This window comes from Rhinatrema bivittatum, chromosome 5, assembly GCF_901001135.1.
Source record: "Rhinatrema bivittatum chromosome 5, aRhiBiv1.1, whole genome shotgun sequence".
NCBI lineage: Eukaryota > Metazoa > Chordata > Amphibia > Gymnophiona > Rhinatrematidae > Rhinatrema > Rhinatrema bivittatum.
Window position 1 is genome coordinate 117,398,368 of NC_042619.1, and position 14,158 is coordinate 117,412,525.

The 14,158-nt window shown below is 40.2% G+C and overlaps 1 protein-coding gene across 4 annotated transcripts in view; it reads right to left on the bottom strand.

Moving 5' to 3' along the window:
• Positions 1-1,321: 1,321 nt before the first annotated feature.
• Positions 1,322-14,158, bottom strand: part of WDFY2 (WD repeat and FYVE domain containing 2) — a 251,022-nt gene continuing 238,185 nt past the window's right edge. For all 4 annotated transcript variants that reach the window (XM_029602801.1, XM_029602799.1, XM_029602802.1 and 1 more), the window contains one exon: positions 1,322-8,598. In XM_029602801.1, coding sequence (XP_029458661.1) covers positions 8,577-8,598 — 22 coding nt within the window. In that variant the 3' untranslated portion in view covers positions 1,322-8,576. The remainder of the gene's footprint in view (positions 8,599-14,158) is intronic.

A 14,158-nucleotide genomic window follows, 5' to 3' on the forward strand; every position in this document is an offset into this window, starting at 1 on the left:
GAGAATTTTAAATAATTTTTATGAGTTTTTAATTGTTGGATATTTTTCTGTTCATTGTTGTTGTGAAACATCTATTCTGCTTATTAAGAACATGCCATACTGGGTCAGACCAAGGGTCCATCAAGCCCAGCATCCTGTTTCCAACAGTGGCTAATCCAGGCCATAAGAACCTGGAAAGTACCCAAAAACAGTCTATTCATATTACTGTTGCTTGTAATAGCAGTGGCTATTTTCTAAGTCAACTTAATTAATAGCAGGTAATGTATTTCTCCTCCAAGAACTTATCCAATCCTTTTTTAAACACAGCTATACTAACTGCACTAACCACATCCTCTGGCAACAAATTCCAGAGTTTAATTGTGCGTAGAGTTAAAAAGAACTTTCTCCGATTAGTTTTAAATGTGCCACATGCTAACTTCATGGAGTGCCCCCTAGTCTTTCTATTATCCGAAAGAGTAAATAACCGATTCACATCTACCTGTTCTAGACCTCTCATAATTTTAAACATCTCTATCATATCCCCCCTCAGCCGACTCTTCTCCAAGCTGAAAAGTCCTAACTTCTTTAGTCTTTACTCATAGGGGAGCTGTTCCATTCCCCTTATCATTTTGGTAGCCCTTCTCTGTATCTTCACCATCACAATTTTCTCTTTTTTGAGATGCGGCAACTAGAATTGTACACAGTATTCAAGGTGCGGTCTCACCATGGAGCGATACAGAGGCATTATGACATTTTCCGTTTTATTCACCATTCCCTTTCTAATAATTCCCAACATTCTGTTTGTTTTTTTGACTGCCGCAGCACACTGAACCAACGATTTCAATGTGTTATCCACGATGACGCCTAGATCTCTTTCTTGGGTTGTAGCACCTAATATGGGGAACCTAACATTGTGTAACTATAGCAGGGGTTATTTTTCTCTATATGCCTCACCTTGCACTTATCCACCTTAAATTTCATCTGCCATTTTGATGCCCAATTTTCCAGTCTCACAAGGTCTTCCTGGAATTTATCACAATCTGCTTGTGATTTAACTACTCTGAACAATTTTCATCTCATGCATGTACAACTCACATCATACTCTACAAAAACATCCCCTTTTTTTTCCCAAAAACATTGTGAAATTGAATTCTCTAAGTTTTGCTTCTCTGTCTGTATACATGCTTTATTCCACATTTTACTCAAACTTTAGATTCTTACATTGTACTTGCTATCTCTTACTAAATTTCTCAAGTGGACTTTCTGCTTTGTAAACTGCTGCAACCTTTTCTGGAGCAGGCGGTCTAAACATTTTTTAAATAAAATACAGAAGACATCAGGGTATGGTTTGCTCAGGCATTAACAGATTAATTTATTGCATAAATGGTATACCTACATCATGTATTGTGAAAGCTCAATATAGAGTTATACGGTGAAATGATGAAATTAAGATGGTTTCCTAAATAAGTACACAGCATAAGGTTTGATAAAATATACTATACAAACATAGAAAATTAAACATTGACGTTCTGACTATTTAAAATCTGGTCCCTTTTGATTTGGACAAGTTCTGCTGTAAACAAAGAAATCTCTGTCATTAAACCAAAATAGTAATAATAGCAGCTACATTACAGTAATAAAGGACATTTTCCTGAAATTTCCTGGACCTATACAGAATGTACAATGGAATAATACTTAGTTATAATCACAGAGAAAGTCATATATATGCAAATTTTGGGTTGAAGTCTGTTCACTTTCAACGAGAAGGCTGATTCATGATATGGCCGCATGTCTCTAAGCCTCCTTTCCTTATTAGGGGGCAAAGAGTGGTAAATACAAAGAACAGAGTACATGAGATTTAGAGTATTTATTTCTCACATTTAAAAAAACTCCCCCTCTAACTAAGGCTCTGGGTGAGAATATGACAACTAATATCCTCCCTACAGCTGCAGCAATGAACTTAGTAGCCACTATGGAGGCCACCCATCTGACTTTTCTCTTGATGTAGCACCTCACCAATAAAATAAAGAAAATCCAATTTTAATGCACTGAACTTGTGGTAACTTCAGCAATTATACACTGTAGTTAAATGAGACTGGGATGCACACACCTTCTTTCCTCTAATTTGACCACACTGGGGGGAGACGGGGACACTGAAAAATATATGAAAAACACAGCAAGTAAAACTGCTAATAGAATGTCACTTTGGTACTGCAGAAAAGCCAAGGATTACAGATGTTGTCAAACCTCTGGGAAATAGGAAGAGATTCCACTGCAGATTAATTCAATGACCACTTTAGGAAAAGAACCCCCAGTATGACTTCTTTTTTAAACAGGAAGTTTTCCCTATGTCCAGTATATATATATATATATATATATATATATATATATATATATATATATATATATATATATATATATATAGTTTATAAAGATATATATATATATAACCACCAATCCACAGGAAGTTAAAATGCCAGGGTGGGTCCACAGTTCCAGGTACACATTTCATGCTGCATATTCTCTCTGAATTTCTACACTTTCATCTGAGATCAATAATTAAACAGATGTCTTCAAAGAGCAGGGAGATCACTAATTATTCTACTACAGTCATTTCCAGGTCTGGGTACAAGAAGCTTCCTGACTGATAACACTGAATGTACACATCTTGAACAGAAGTGTAACCCACATGAAATGGACAGAGGCAGTAAAAGGTTTATGCTAAGGCCATGTACTAGTCTACCAATCATATCTTTTTACTAGAATTCCTTCTAAAAAAAATAAACAACTACATCCAATTTCCATATATGTATTTAGATGCTATGGTTGGCTATGAATCCAATATGGCTTCAGTCTCAGCCAATACTTTTATGAACATATATTTGATAGGAATGTTATCTAATGATACACTTTGGAAGCACAGACCATGAATCAGAGACATAGATGATTTCTTCATGTAATGTGACAAAGGAGATTTGCCCAGATTTTCTCCATATCCTAAACTCAATGCATAATATTTAACAGATGAGAATAAAACCATGGCTTGTAAGATGTTAAGTCGGTAATCAAATATGCAGAGGGCAGTGAGGATGCTCTTCTTTTTCAGGCATTTTTTTTATTTTTACTCCAGGTGCTGGATCGACTTCACAGTCTTCATTCATTCGGTTTTGATTGTTTGGGGGGGGGGGGGGGGGGGGGTTTAGTATTATAAAAATGACCTGAAGGGAGGCTCACCAGAATATTAAAAAAGCCACCCTTGCAAGATGGCCAAATTGATGTCATTTTTATGATAGTCAATAGGAGAGATAAAAGTACACTGCAAAACATCTTCACTATTCGATGAAAGCAATCTGCATGATACTGGGCATGAAATGGACCCCTCTAATTTCTAACTTCATGGAGCTCTGATAGTTTTAGAATACTGACAGCCTGAGCGGTGTACCCTGCAACCCTACGTTTTGTTGTTTTGATGGTTTAAGACACACCTCAATTATAAATAAGATTAGCAGAATAATCCACCATTGTGGAAATACAGATGTGAAGGTCCTGATTAGTGGGGGGGGGGAAAAAACCAGAAGTGATGTGAGCATAATTAAAGTTTAAACAAGTAAGAATGATTCCATTTAATTTAATTGAAAATAATGAACACTTTCAGGAAAGAATATTTTGAAGTGAACACCCAATGCCTTCAACAATTGTTTAATATAGTGCTCTTCAGAGATAAGGCTACAGCAGCACTGCTTTGTACATCCAACACTAATTTCTTTATATCTTTCAATCGTTTCAGCTTTATGCTGTATGTGTAGCCTGAGAGTAGCTACTCCTTAAACAATCATGGGATAAAGAGAATGGACTAATTTGGGATCTTTCTCTTTGGATTAGGAGGTGGGATACATTCTACCATATTCCCAGAACACATTTTACACCTCTTGTATGGTGAGTAGGGATGTACACAAAATCTGAAGATAAACTTCAACCAGGAAGATTTTAACCTATTTGAGTTGTGATGGAAAATGTTTATTTTCATGAAATAGGGGGGGGAAATCAGATGGATTTTTTTTCATAGTGGATCTGTGGAAAAATCCAAGGCAGATCCAAAACACTTTGAAGTTAGTCATCAAAAATCCTTAGTGGATTTTCTCAGATTCATTGCAGATTGCGCCACAAAAATGTTTTTTTCCCCTTTAAAAAAATATAGGTTCATTGAACTGGATGACGAACCATAGCTCATTTCTTATTTGTGATCAACAATTATTTCACTATAGGAATAAAAAGAGAATCTCGATCCGTTTACACATGGACGCCCATGTGAAGTGGCTGGAATTTACTGCTCAGCTGTGGAAGAAAGCAATGGTGGCAATCACATATATGGAAGTAGAGTGTTTGGGGATGAAGATTTGGAGGCCACAGCTATCTCCAATGGACTTCTGTTAACTTGTAGATTGTTATGTTCCAGCCTGTAGCTATTAAAATGAAGCGGCTCTGTAAACAGTCCCGAAACAAATGTACACACCATCGGAATGAGAATTAGAATTTGTTTAGTAATGAAGACTGTTGTCTATATGAAACTTGCTGGATTAACACAATGAACTAAGGTCCTCCATTTTTAGCCATGCACAAGCATCAGTAATGCAAACTTCCACAAAATGCCAACCCAGTGACTCTCGCACCTTGGCTCAAGAGAGACCACTGTTAACTGGGAGAAAGGGTAGCGCAGCTTCTATGTCAGCTCCATGCTTAGCCTTCTAGAGTAAGAATCAGGACGATGGTTCTAGTCTTGTGCATGCCATAAAGTAACAAATCATTTAACGCAAGGATTTGGGTAAATATCTAGCAAATTTACTAGACACATGGGTGCAAACTGTTATTCTTCCCTATGACCATGTCAAGTATCAAACTTGTGTGCTGGTACCTGCAATTTTAATACTTACTTGAATGTTGCAGCCTTCGAGACCCTGCCACTAGGATTGATTTTTATGTGACTTTAGAAACTGGGTTGGATTTTTAGGATAACCATTTTTCTGAATGGTTTTGGTTCACCAGCTTCAAAGGAGCAGAGGCCACAGATCTTTTCATGTAGCCTTAATCATAAAAAAAAAAAAAAAAATCAGTTCTTTTTTTCTTAAAACGGTATTGCGTTTTCCTCTTCCCAAACCATATCCCATTTCCTCTTGGTGCTCCTTAGCTGTGCTGGTTTCTGAGATTGAGGAAGAGAATTCCCCTCTAGGACTTAACCTCTCCATGCTAGTCCAGATGCAGGATGTAGTGCCAAAGTCTCCAGTAGTTACCCATTTACCTCCCAGGCTCAAAACATATCACTGCTGCCATAAACTCAGACCACACGGGTTTGTCAGGCACGAAAGGTTATCAGATTTCCCAAATCGCAAGACAGCCACCAAGCTGACGTACCGAACACATTATACCCAAAGGCACCTCAGATCAACCGCAACCCTAGAACCCTCTGCTGTACATTAATCTGTGTTAACATCTCCTTTATTTGCAAAGCAATTATACCACGCACTGTGGGATATATATATGGAAAAACCCCCCAAAAACTGGTTCACTAGCCCATGAAAAAAAATGGATTTTCTTTAGCAATACTCTTATGGCTTTAAACCATAAATCTAGTGTTCCTTTTTTGCCTGGCCCTTTTTGTAGTAAAGGTAGCCATATTACAATGTACCTTTTAAACTTGCATGTCAGCAGCAGTCTCATTTATTTGCCTAGGCAACAGAAGCTGACTATTCATGACAGAGCAAATGATACGGTTACAGTGCTGAGTGGGTAGTGTCTAATTTATAAAAGTAGGCAATACATGATAAGTTCACCCTTTGTCCCCTCCTTGGTCTGGTTATGACATTACAATATTCAGTGTCCTGTAGCATCATACAGAAAAAGAAATGAAAAATGATTTTATATTTCTTCACATAGGTATTGTACAAACTGATTGCTTTTCTGTCCCAAGCAGTTGCTTACTAAACTCTTACAGGTCTGCTGGAAGTCAGGCCAAAAACTGAAGACAAAGCAGCAGAAGCCAGATCTCCTGTGGGAGAATGCTCCAGAGGAGGAATTCCCTTCCTGCAGCTGGAAAAGTGCAGGGAGAGCCCGATCCTAATACAGTCACATGTATGGAGTGTGAGCACACACTCACCGCACACAAATTACTATAGCACCCCATGGTAGAGTCGCTGGAGTTAATTACATAGATTTTTTGAGCTTCTGGGAGCTGGCGAAACCAAAAAGTACAAAAAAAAAATCCCAAAACTACCAGTAAAGGGAAAAACTCCACTCAAACAGTGCTGCTAGGCCATGAGGGACTGCTGGTCTCCTATTGTTATATCTGTAGCAGCAGTACATGTACAGAATGGAAGTAACCTGTAAACTTTGTCCATTTACAACACAAGTCATCCTCTGCCCTGCTGTGCCCTTATTCATTGGTTAGTTGCTTAGACAGTGTCAGTTCCCCTATTTTAAGATAAACATTTTTTGAGCGTTCAGTTACCAGCTCTGCCACCCTGACCTTACAGCAATCACCTTGCCTTCCTCAGCCTATGCAGACATTTCTAGGCAATAAAGCTAGCTTTCAAAGAGGAGATGGGGGAAAGTGCAGTGTCTTTCTGATTAGGCTTCTAGACAGCTAGACCTGCCATCCTAGCAGCAGCTGTAAATGTTTACAAAGTGCTGACTGTAAAGCATATTATACTCCAAATTAAGACCATTAAAAAAAAAAGACATACAGTATATATCTGCAGATAGCTACTGTGCAAGCTTCCTTTCCTAGCTTTTCAAATGGACACGTGCACATGTAATAGTGCATAATGGGATGCACCTTACTGAAAGGTTATATTCTCATTGTGATGCCTATAAGTATATCAAGTGTGATAAACAAATATGAGTGAATCAGTACAAATAAAGCCCGTGGCTAACGGCTGTGAAAACAAACTCCATTTCACCCTCCAGGCTCTTGTGAACTCCAACTATGCAAACAGACTCAGATGACGATAAAGTTGTCAGCAGAGACCCTCCTATTCATTCAGGCAAACTGTTTTACATTTGCATGTTAACAGTAAAGCCATCTTGGGTACAATTAAAAGGCAAATGTCTTGTAGCCTGAACGTTCTAATTGAAACTTCAACTTTAAAAAGACTTTTGTTTCTTTTTCTTTTACACTAGAAGCAGCCACACAAGAGGCCATGATGATGAGCTGGCCCAATGCTCAGTGGCAGTGCTGCCATGTAGAAGACCCCTGGGCTCAGTTTTCAAGTCGGGCGCCTGCTTCGGCAGAGTCTGCATTCACAGCCTCTCTCTCTCTCTGGTGGGGGTCTCAAGCACTGCACAAGAGTGATGCCTAGTGGATAGTCAGGGAACCCATGCACAGAGTTCAGAGGTAGCTAGTCTGTGGCACCGGGGGGGGGGGGGGGGGGGGAGGGGGACGGACAATAAAGGGGAACCCAGTAAATGAAAGCTTACGGCACCAGAATCCCAGCAGAGGCCAGCTCTGGTTGAGCTTCAGGCCCAAAGAGCAGAGGGAAACTGGGGGGGCCAAAAAACAGACCAAGACGACACACTGGGTCAAGATGCATCTGGGCCACTTTGTGACAGCAGACTGAGGACCCTCTATCAGAATCTTAAAAAAATAAAAAATATAACATTTTGTAAATAAGTGGGTAAGAGAAGGGAAGGGGTGAAAAAAAATCACTTTGTCAAGTGAACATACAAAAAAAAGAAAAGAATGAAGCAGAGTAAGAAATGATTTAGGATGCATGGTTTCTTAGGCTGAATACAGACTATCATAAGCGTAACATTTCAATCTACAGCTTTAAAAAATATATCCAATATCCTAATTTGAACCAGTCTGTGCAACCTTATCTAATTCAAACTGTACAGGCCTCATTCATACTCCAAGCAATTTCATCTACTATAAAACCAGGCTGCCAAGCAACTGCCAGACTGCGCAGCAGGGGAGAAACTGAACACTTACATGGTGCCATCTGTTACATCTGATGGTGTGGGAGCCTGGTTTTAGAGTTCAGATGGAGTTGTGGTGAGCTCATGACTTTACCACTAATATTAATTAAGAATGTGATAGATTCAAGCCTCACCCCTCAAATCTCTCTATAGCAGGGAGTACAACTGAAATACAATTAAGATAAAAACATGAAGAATAAATAGTTCCTCTGCATATATTCCTATGAGCAACCTTAATCTTACACTGTATGACAGGGAGAGGAAGAGAACAAATTACACAACTAAAAAATAAGTTCCACAGGAAGCAGCAAAAAATATGCAGACACAATCATCAGGCCTAAACTGTACGCAGACCTTCAAACCACTGCAGCCAGAATATACAAACCAGGGGTTGGAAAACACCTCCTCTTAACAGTATCTTTTGCAAACCAATTCAAAGGTAACTGTTGTGAAAATGTTCAACTTTGAGTCAACACAAGATTTTAAAAGACTGTAGCAGCTTGGGCGAGCTCTCCTCTTGCGTCACATGTTCAGTATCATCAGTCCAGATCTTGCTGTGCGTTTTAAGGATTAAAAGTACTTCTTCAGAAAATACTGCCGATGAATACAATCGAATCAACATCAAGAAACTATCGGTGCCATGTCCCACAGCTGTTAATAAAAGAAGAATGAAATGGGTTATGCTGGATCACCAATGGGGGATATGTTGCTGAAATCTATTTTTCATCATGTTACAAATTATTACTTTCAACAATGGAACATTTATTAATTTATTTGACTTCTATTCTGCTTTTTCAGGCTCTTCAAAGTGGATTACATTCAGGTACTATAAGTATTTCTCTGGCCGCAGAGGGTTTACAATCTAATAGGTCATTCATCAAAATACGTTATAGCGTTAACTCACACAATAAAGCATTAATGCATGTGTTAATGCCATAATGCATGCGATAACGTCAGCGCACGGTGCGAATGCAAAGTTTGGGAAGGGGCGGGACTAGGGAGGAGTTTGGGTGGGATTTATGAAAATGAGGGGCAAAATTGCACCGTGCAATAGCATAACGCATGCTATTGCACAGTTTTTCTGGCGTTAAGCTATTAGCTGGTCCTCCTATAGAGATATAAATACTTGACTACCATGAAGGCCTTAGAGATAGCACAGAGAGAGGCTGACTGTTTCCACGTGGTGTGATAATTCTAACATTTCCATAAACACGCCCCTTTTCCTTAGCGCAGGGCCTATCCATGCGTTATTATAGCATTTTGATGAATCTAGGGGTAGGTTTGTGCCTGAGACAAAAAAGAGGTGAAGGGAATTACCCAAGGCCACAGGCAGTGGGATTTGAACCCTGGCTCATCTGGTTCGGTACCCACCGCTCTAACCACTAGGAGGCTGAGAACCAGGGAAACCAGAGGTCAAGTTCCACTTCTCCCGAGCCTGCTCCTTGTGACCTTGGGCAAGTCATTTCACCCTCCACTGCCTCAGGTGCAAACTAAGTCCTCTGGGGCAAGAAACTACCAACTGCAACTTGCCTTGGGCTTGGATTTGGAAAGGCAAGTAATTGAAAACCTATGAATTAAAATCCAAAAGCTGAAACTGCTACATGTTTGAAGGGACACCTTTCCCCCCTCTCTTTGGGGGCTATAGGATGACCTATTTTGGAGGGTCATGGAATTCTTTTGAGCAGGTGTACAACATCAGTAACTCTATTCATTAAATATACCTTACAGAGTCAAAAGTGAAATGTTAGTCCATCAAAATTCAATCTAGTTAAAACCAGAGTAGTTGAGTAGAAAGGATACTCTTTATGACATTAAGTAAAGAGGCAAGCTTTTGCAGGCCATGTGCTGAGGTTTTCAACATCTAGGAATAAGCAACAGTGTTTAATATCAAACTCTGGGGACCGCATGAGAGCTAGTGATGCTGCTACCATTCGGAAGACCAGAGTTTGAATTCCCAGCCTGAATCCCAACAGTATGTGACATTTTTGTCAGCACTTAGCTTGCTTTTCTTAGGAACATTATTGGCAGTCAACATTTGCATGACCTATTGTAACTAATTTATCATACTGCTTCCAATCAGAATCCTTGCTTCATCTTGCAGTCAGCATTTCTTGATATTTGGTAAAATGTTTTCCTTGTTCTTTCTATATGTCCCTGGTTTCTAAGGCAATTTTGCCTCATTTCTTTTTCTTTGCGTATATATTGACAGAATTCATTTTTCTCCTTGGCATAATGGAGTCCCAGGATAGGATTTCTGAGGAAGCTGTACCCTACTCATTGTAGTGACTGACCATGAACAGGAAGAGGAAGAAAAACTAAGAAAAAGCAGCTAGGGCTGTTCCCGATTTTGTATCGAGAAGATAGTCAGGAAATGGGTCAAGTTAAAACCCTCAGAGAACCTTACTTGATCTGTATGGGCTAAACCATAGAAAGGCAAGCTAGGCATATAGTACAAAGCTGAGGTGTACAAATCAATTTAGGATGTTGAAGATAGGAGAAAAGAAATAAAACTGACAACCCAAAGGAGACTATAAACACATAGGCAAAATACTAATGCCAGCAAGATATTATGACATGCAAGCTAGAGAGAATGCAACACTCAAAAGAAAAGCAAGTCTGCTTCCCATAGACAGGATTCTCTTTAGACAGCAGAATGAATTAACCATTACACGTGGGTAACAACATCCAATGGCACCAAATGGACACATCTCTCTAGTTCAGTAGAGCTTTCACTACTGAGCATGCGGGAAAAATTCCTGTGCGCACACTCCCTCATGAGCGCCCTCAGTCGACTGTAGAGCTTAGCTTTAGCTAGGCAGTCTAATCTCCAGGGAAGCAGGTGGCTATTAGGCATGGCTAATTCATCCTACTGCTTATGGAGAACCCTGTTTTCTGTCAACAAGCAGGGCTGAATTAGCCATGATATGTGGGGAGTCCCAAGCTGAGGGCTGCAAGTGGAGCACTTACTGAAAAAGCAACCTGGATCCCCCTGTGGAGTGTGAACTACTGGGTGAACAGGTTGTACAAAACTGCTTTCCCAAAGTTACTATAACTTCTTGAGAAATTGTCCAGATAGTAGTGGGATGTTAAGGTATGGCCTGAACACCAAGTTGCAGTTTTTCAGATGTCTTCATGGATACAGCTCTTCAGTGAGTCACTGAGGGAGTTATGGTTCTTACTAGATGAGCCTCAATAGAGTCTGGAATCTGGAGGCCAGCCAGAGCATAGTAATGTGCAATACAGGCTGCTAGTCAGTTGGACAACTTGCATTTGGTAAAGGCTATTCCCAGTATGTTATAGTTATAAGAGGCAAAAAGTTGAGAAACTTGATATGTGGCCGAGTTCATAGAATAAGCCAAAGTCCTTTTATAGTCCAGTGAATGGAGGGGGCCTTCTCCCCTTTATGTATATGAGGTTTTGAAAGAACATGGGCAAAAAATGGCTTGATTCAAATGAAATGCATTGCCACTCTGTTGTGAAAAAATTGTGGATATGGACAGTAAGAAACCAATACTTGTAACTTGCTGAGTCTTCTAGCTGAAGTGATGGCAACTTGAATATACCACCTTCCAAGTAAGAAACTTTAAGGAAGCTAATGTCAATGGCTAGTAGAGAGGTTTCATCAGTTGTGCCAAGACAAAACTAAGTGGCTTTGCAACTGGAGTTCTTGAATGCCACAAGCCCTTCATGATACCAGAGGATGGACAGAGATCAGCTTTGTATCCACTTGAGAGTGGCAAGCAGCAATGGCACAGAGATACACTTTGACCAACAATGTATTGAGGCCTGAAGAGGAGAGGGAGAACAAGTACTGATGCAGATCTTTTGGAGCACAGGTGAACAGTTCAGGGAGCCTGCATGACACAAGAGGAAAAATGTTTCCATTTGAAACTGTACTCGACTGACGGATAGCTTTCTCACCTAAATTGAGCTGAACAAAGAGACTTGCGAATGCTCAACATCCATGCCATTAAGTTGAAGGAAGGGAGATTCAGATGACAGACTACTTTCCTCCTGAGTTAATAGAGTCAGATTGGATCCTAGAGGTATATCTGTGGATGAACTGAATCTTATGAGGTAAGAGAACCACACTTGCTTGGGCTAAGTTGCAGCAATGAGGATAGGCTATGCCTGGTCTTTGAGTACCTTCTGCACTATCCTTTCTACCAACTGAAGTGGAAGAAAAGCATACAGCAGATCTGCATCCCACTTGAGCAGAAAAAGCATCTGGAGTGGATTTGAATTTGTTTTGATGAATGGAGCAACATTTGTCAGCTTTCCTGTTGTCTTCTGACACGAACAGATTGATTGACAGATGACCCCAGAGGTCCAATAGTCTGTCTGCCACACTCTGATTCAGGGACCACTCGTGGGGATGAAAAACCCTGCTGAGACGATTCACCAGTGTGTTGGAGATTCCAGGAAGATAAAATGCTTGGAGAAGAGCTCTGTGATTGGGAGCCCACCCCCAAATTTTCTGAGATTCCTAGCAAAGGGTATAGGACCCTGTGCCCCCTTGTTTGTTTATGATGCCACTTGGTGTTGGTTTGCATCAGGATTCTCTTTCCCTGAAGGAGATGTGAGAACACTCAACGCATGGCAAATGGTTCATAACTCCGAGAGGTTTATCTGAAAAATTTGGAAAGGGCCTCTGTGCATGCCCTCCTCTTATTGGCCACATTTGTCATGAATGTTAATTCATCAGGCAGAATTTGAAGGGGAACCCCCTATCTCCAGGACCTGTGGATCTAACCACTGCAGAAGAGACGTTTTCATATTCGGTAACTTTCACTAAGTACAACAAGGGCTGGAACAGCTGATTCCCTTGGGTATGGAAACACTATCAAAGAGTTCTTATGTTGAGCAGCATCAAGGGGTCCACATACACCACTGCCGCCTCATGCTCAAGGACAACTAGGATTGCTTGAGCCAGGATTTGATCCTGCCGTAGTAAAGTTCTGAATTAATGCTTGAAGACAGGACACCCAATTTGATGGAAGGAATGCTTTCTCTTCCAATGAGTCTATCCAAGCCCCAATGAACATGATTTTTGGGTAGGAACAGGTTTGACTTGGCAAAGTTGATTAAGAACCCTATTGACTGAAAGAGCCAAACTGTCTTCTGCAAGGAGTCCAATACTCCTGCCTGGGAAGATCCCAATCTAATCAATTATCCAGGTAAGGAAAGACACAAATCACCTGGCAACAAAGTAATGCCACTACTTTCATAAAAACCATCAGGGCTGTTAAGAGCCCAAAGGGAAGACATTCATATTAATAGTGAGAGGAATCCACTACAAACCCACAATATTTCCAATGAGCCTGATAGTAAGCATAAGTATCTTTCAGAACCAAGATGCACAGACTCCCACCTGAAGGGCAGGATGGTGTGTGAGGAGTTCATTTTTAACTTCTCCTGGAACAAATTCTTGCTCAGACTTTGTAAATCCAAGATGGATCTCGATCCCCTTTACTTCTTGAGGATAAGAAAATAGGACTGCACTGGAGAAAGTACAGAGAAGGGTGACCACATAAGGGGCATGGAACAGCTCCCCTATGAGGGGAGGCTAAAAAGTTAGGGCTGTTCAGTTTGAAGAAGAGATGACTGAGGGTGGATATGATAGAGGTCTACAAAATCACGAAAGGATTTGAACAGTTAATGTAAATTGGTTATTTACTCTCTCAGATAATAGAAGGACTAGGAGGCACTCCATAAAGTTAGTAAGTAGCTCATTTAAAACAAATCAAAGAAAGTTCTCTCACTCAGCACATATGCATCTTTGGAATTTGTCAAAGGATGTGGTTACAGCAGTTAGCGTAATTGGGTTTAAAAAAAGGTTTGGATAAGTTCCTAGAGGAAAAATCCATAAACTGCTATTAATCAATAAGGAATAGTAGCTTGAGATCTATTTAATGTTTGGGTGCTTGCCAGGTACTTGTGACTTGGATTGGCCATTGTTGGAAACAGGGTGCTGGGGTTGATGGACCTTTGGTCTGACTCATTATGGTATATCTTATGTTTTTATAGGAGGAATAAAACCCTGTGCCATGGTCTTTAGGAGGGACAGGTTCTATCACCCACTGAGTGAGAAGTGACCACACATAAGAAAATAAGATTTGCCATACAGAGTCAGACCAAAGATCCATCAAGCTCAGTATCCTGTTGCTGGAGGTAAAGTCCATAAATCATTATATTAAGGTAGACTTGGGGA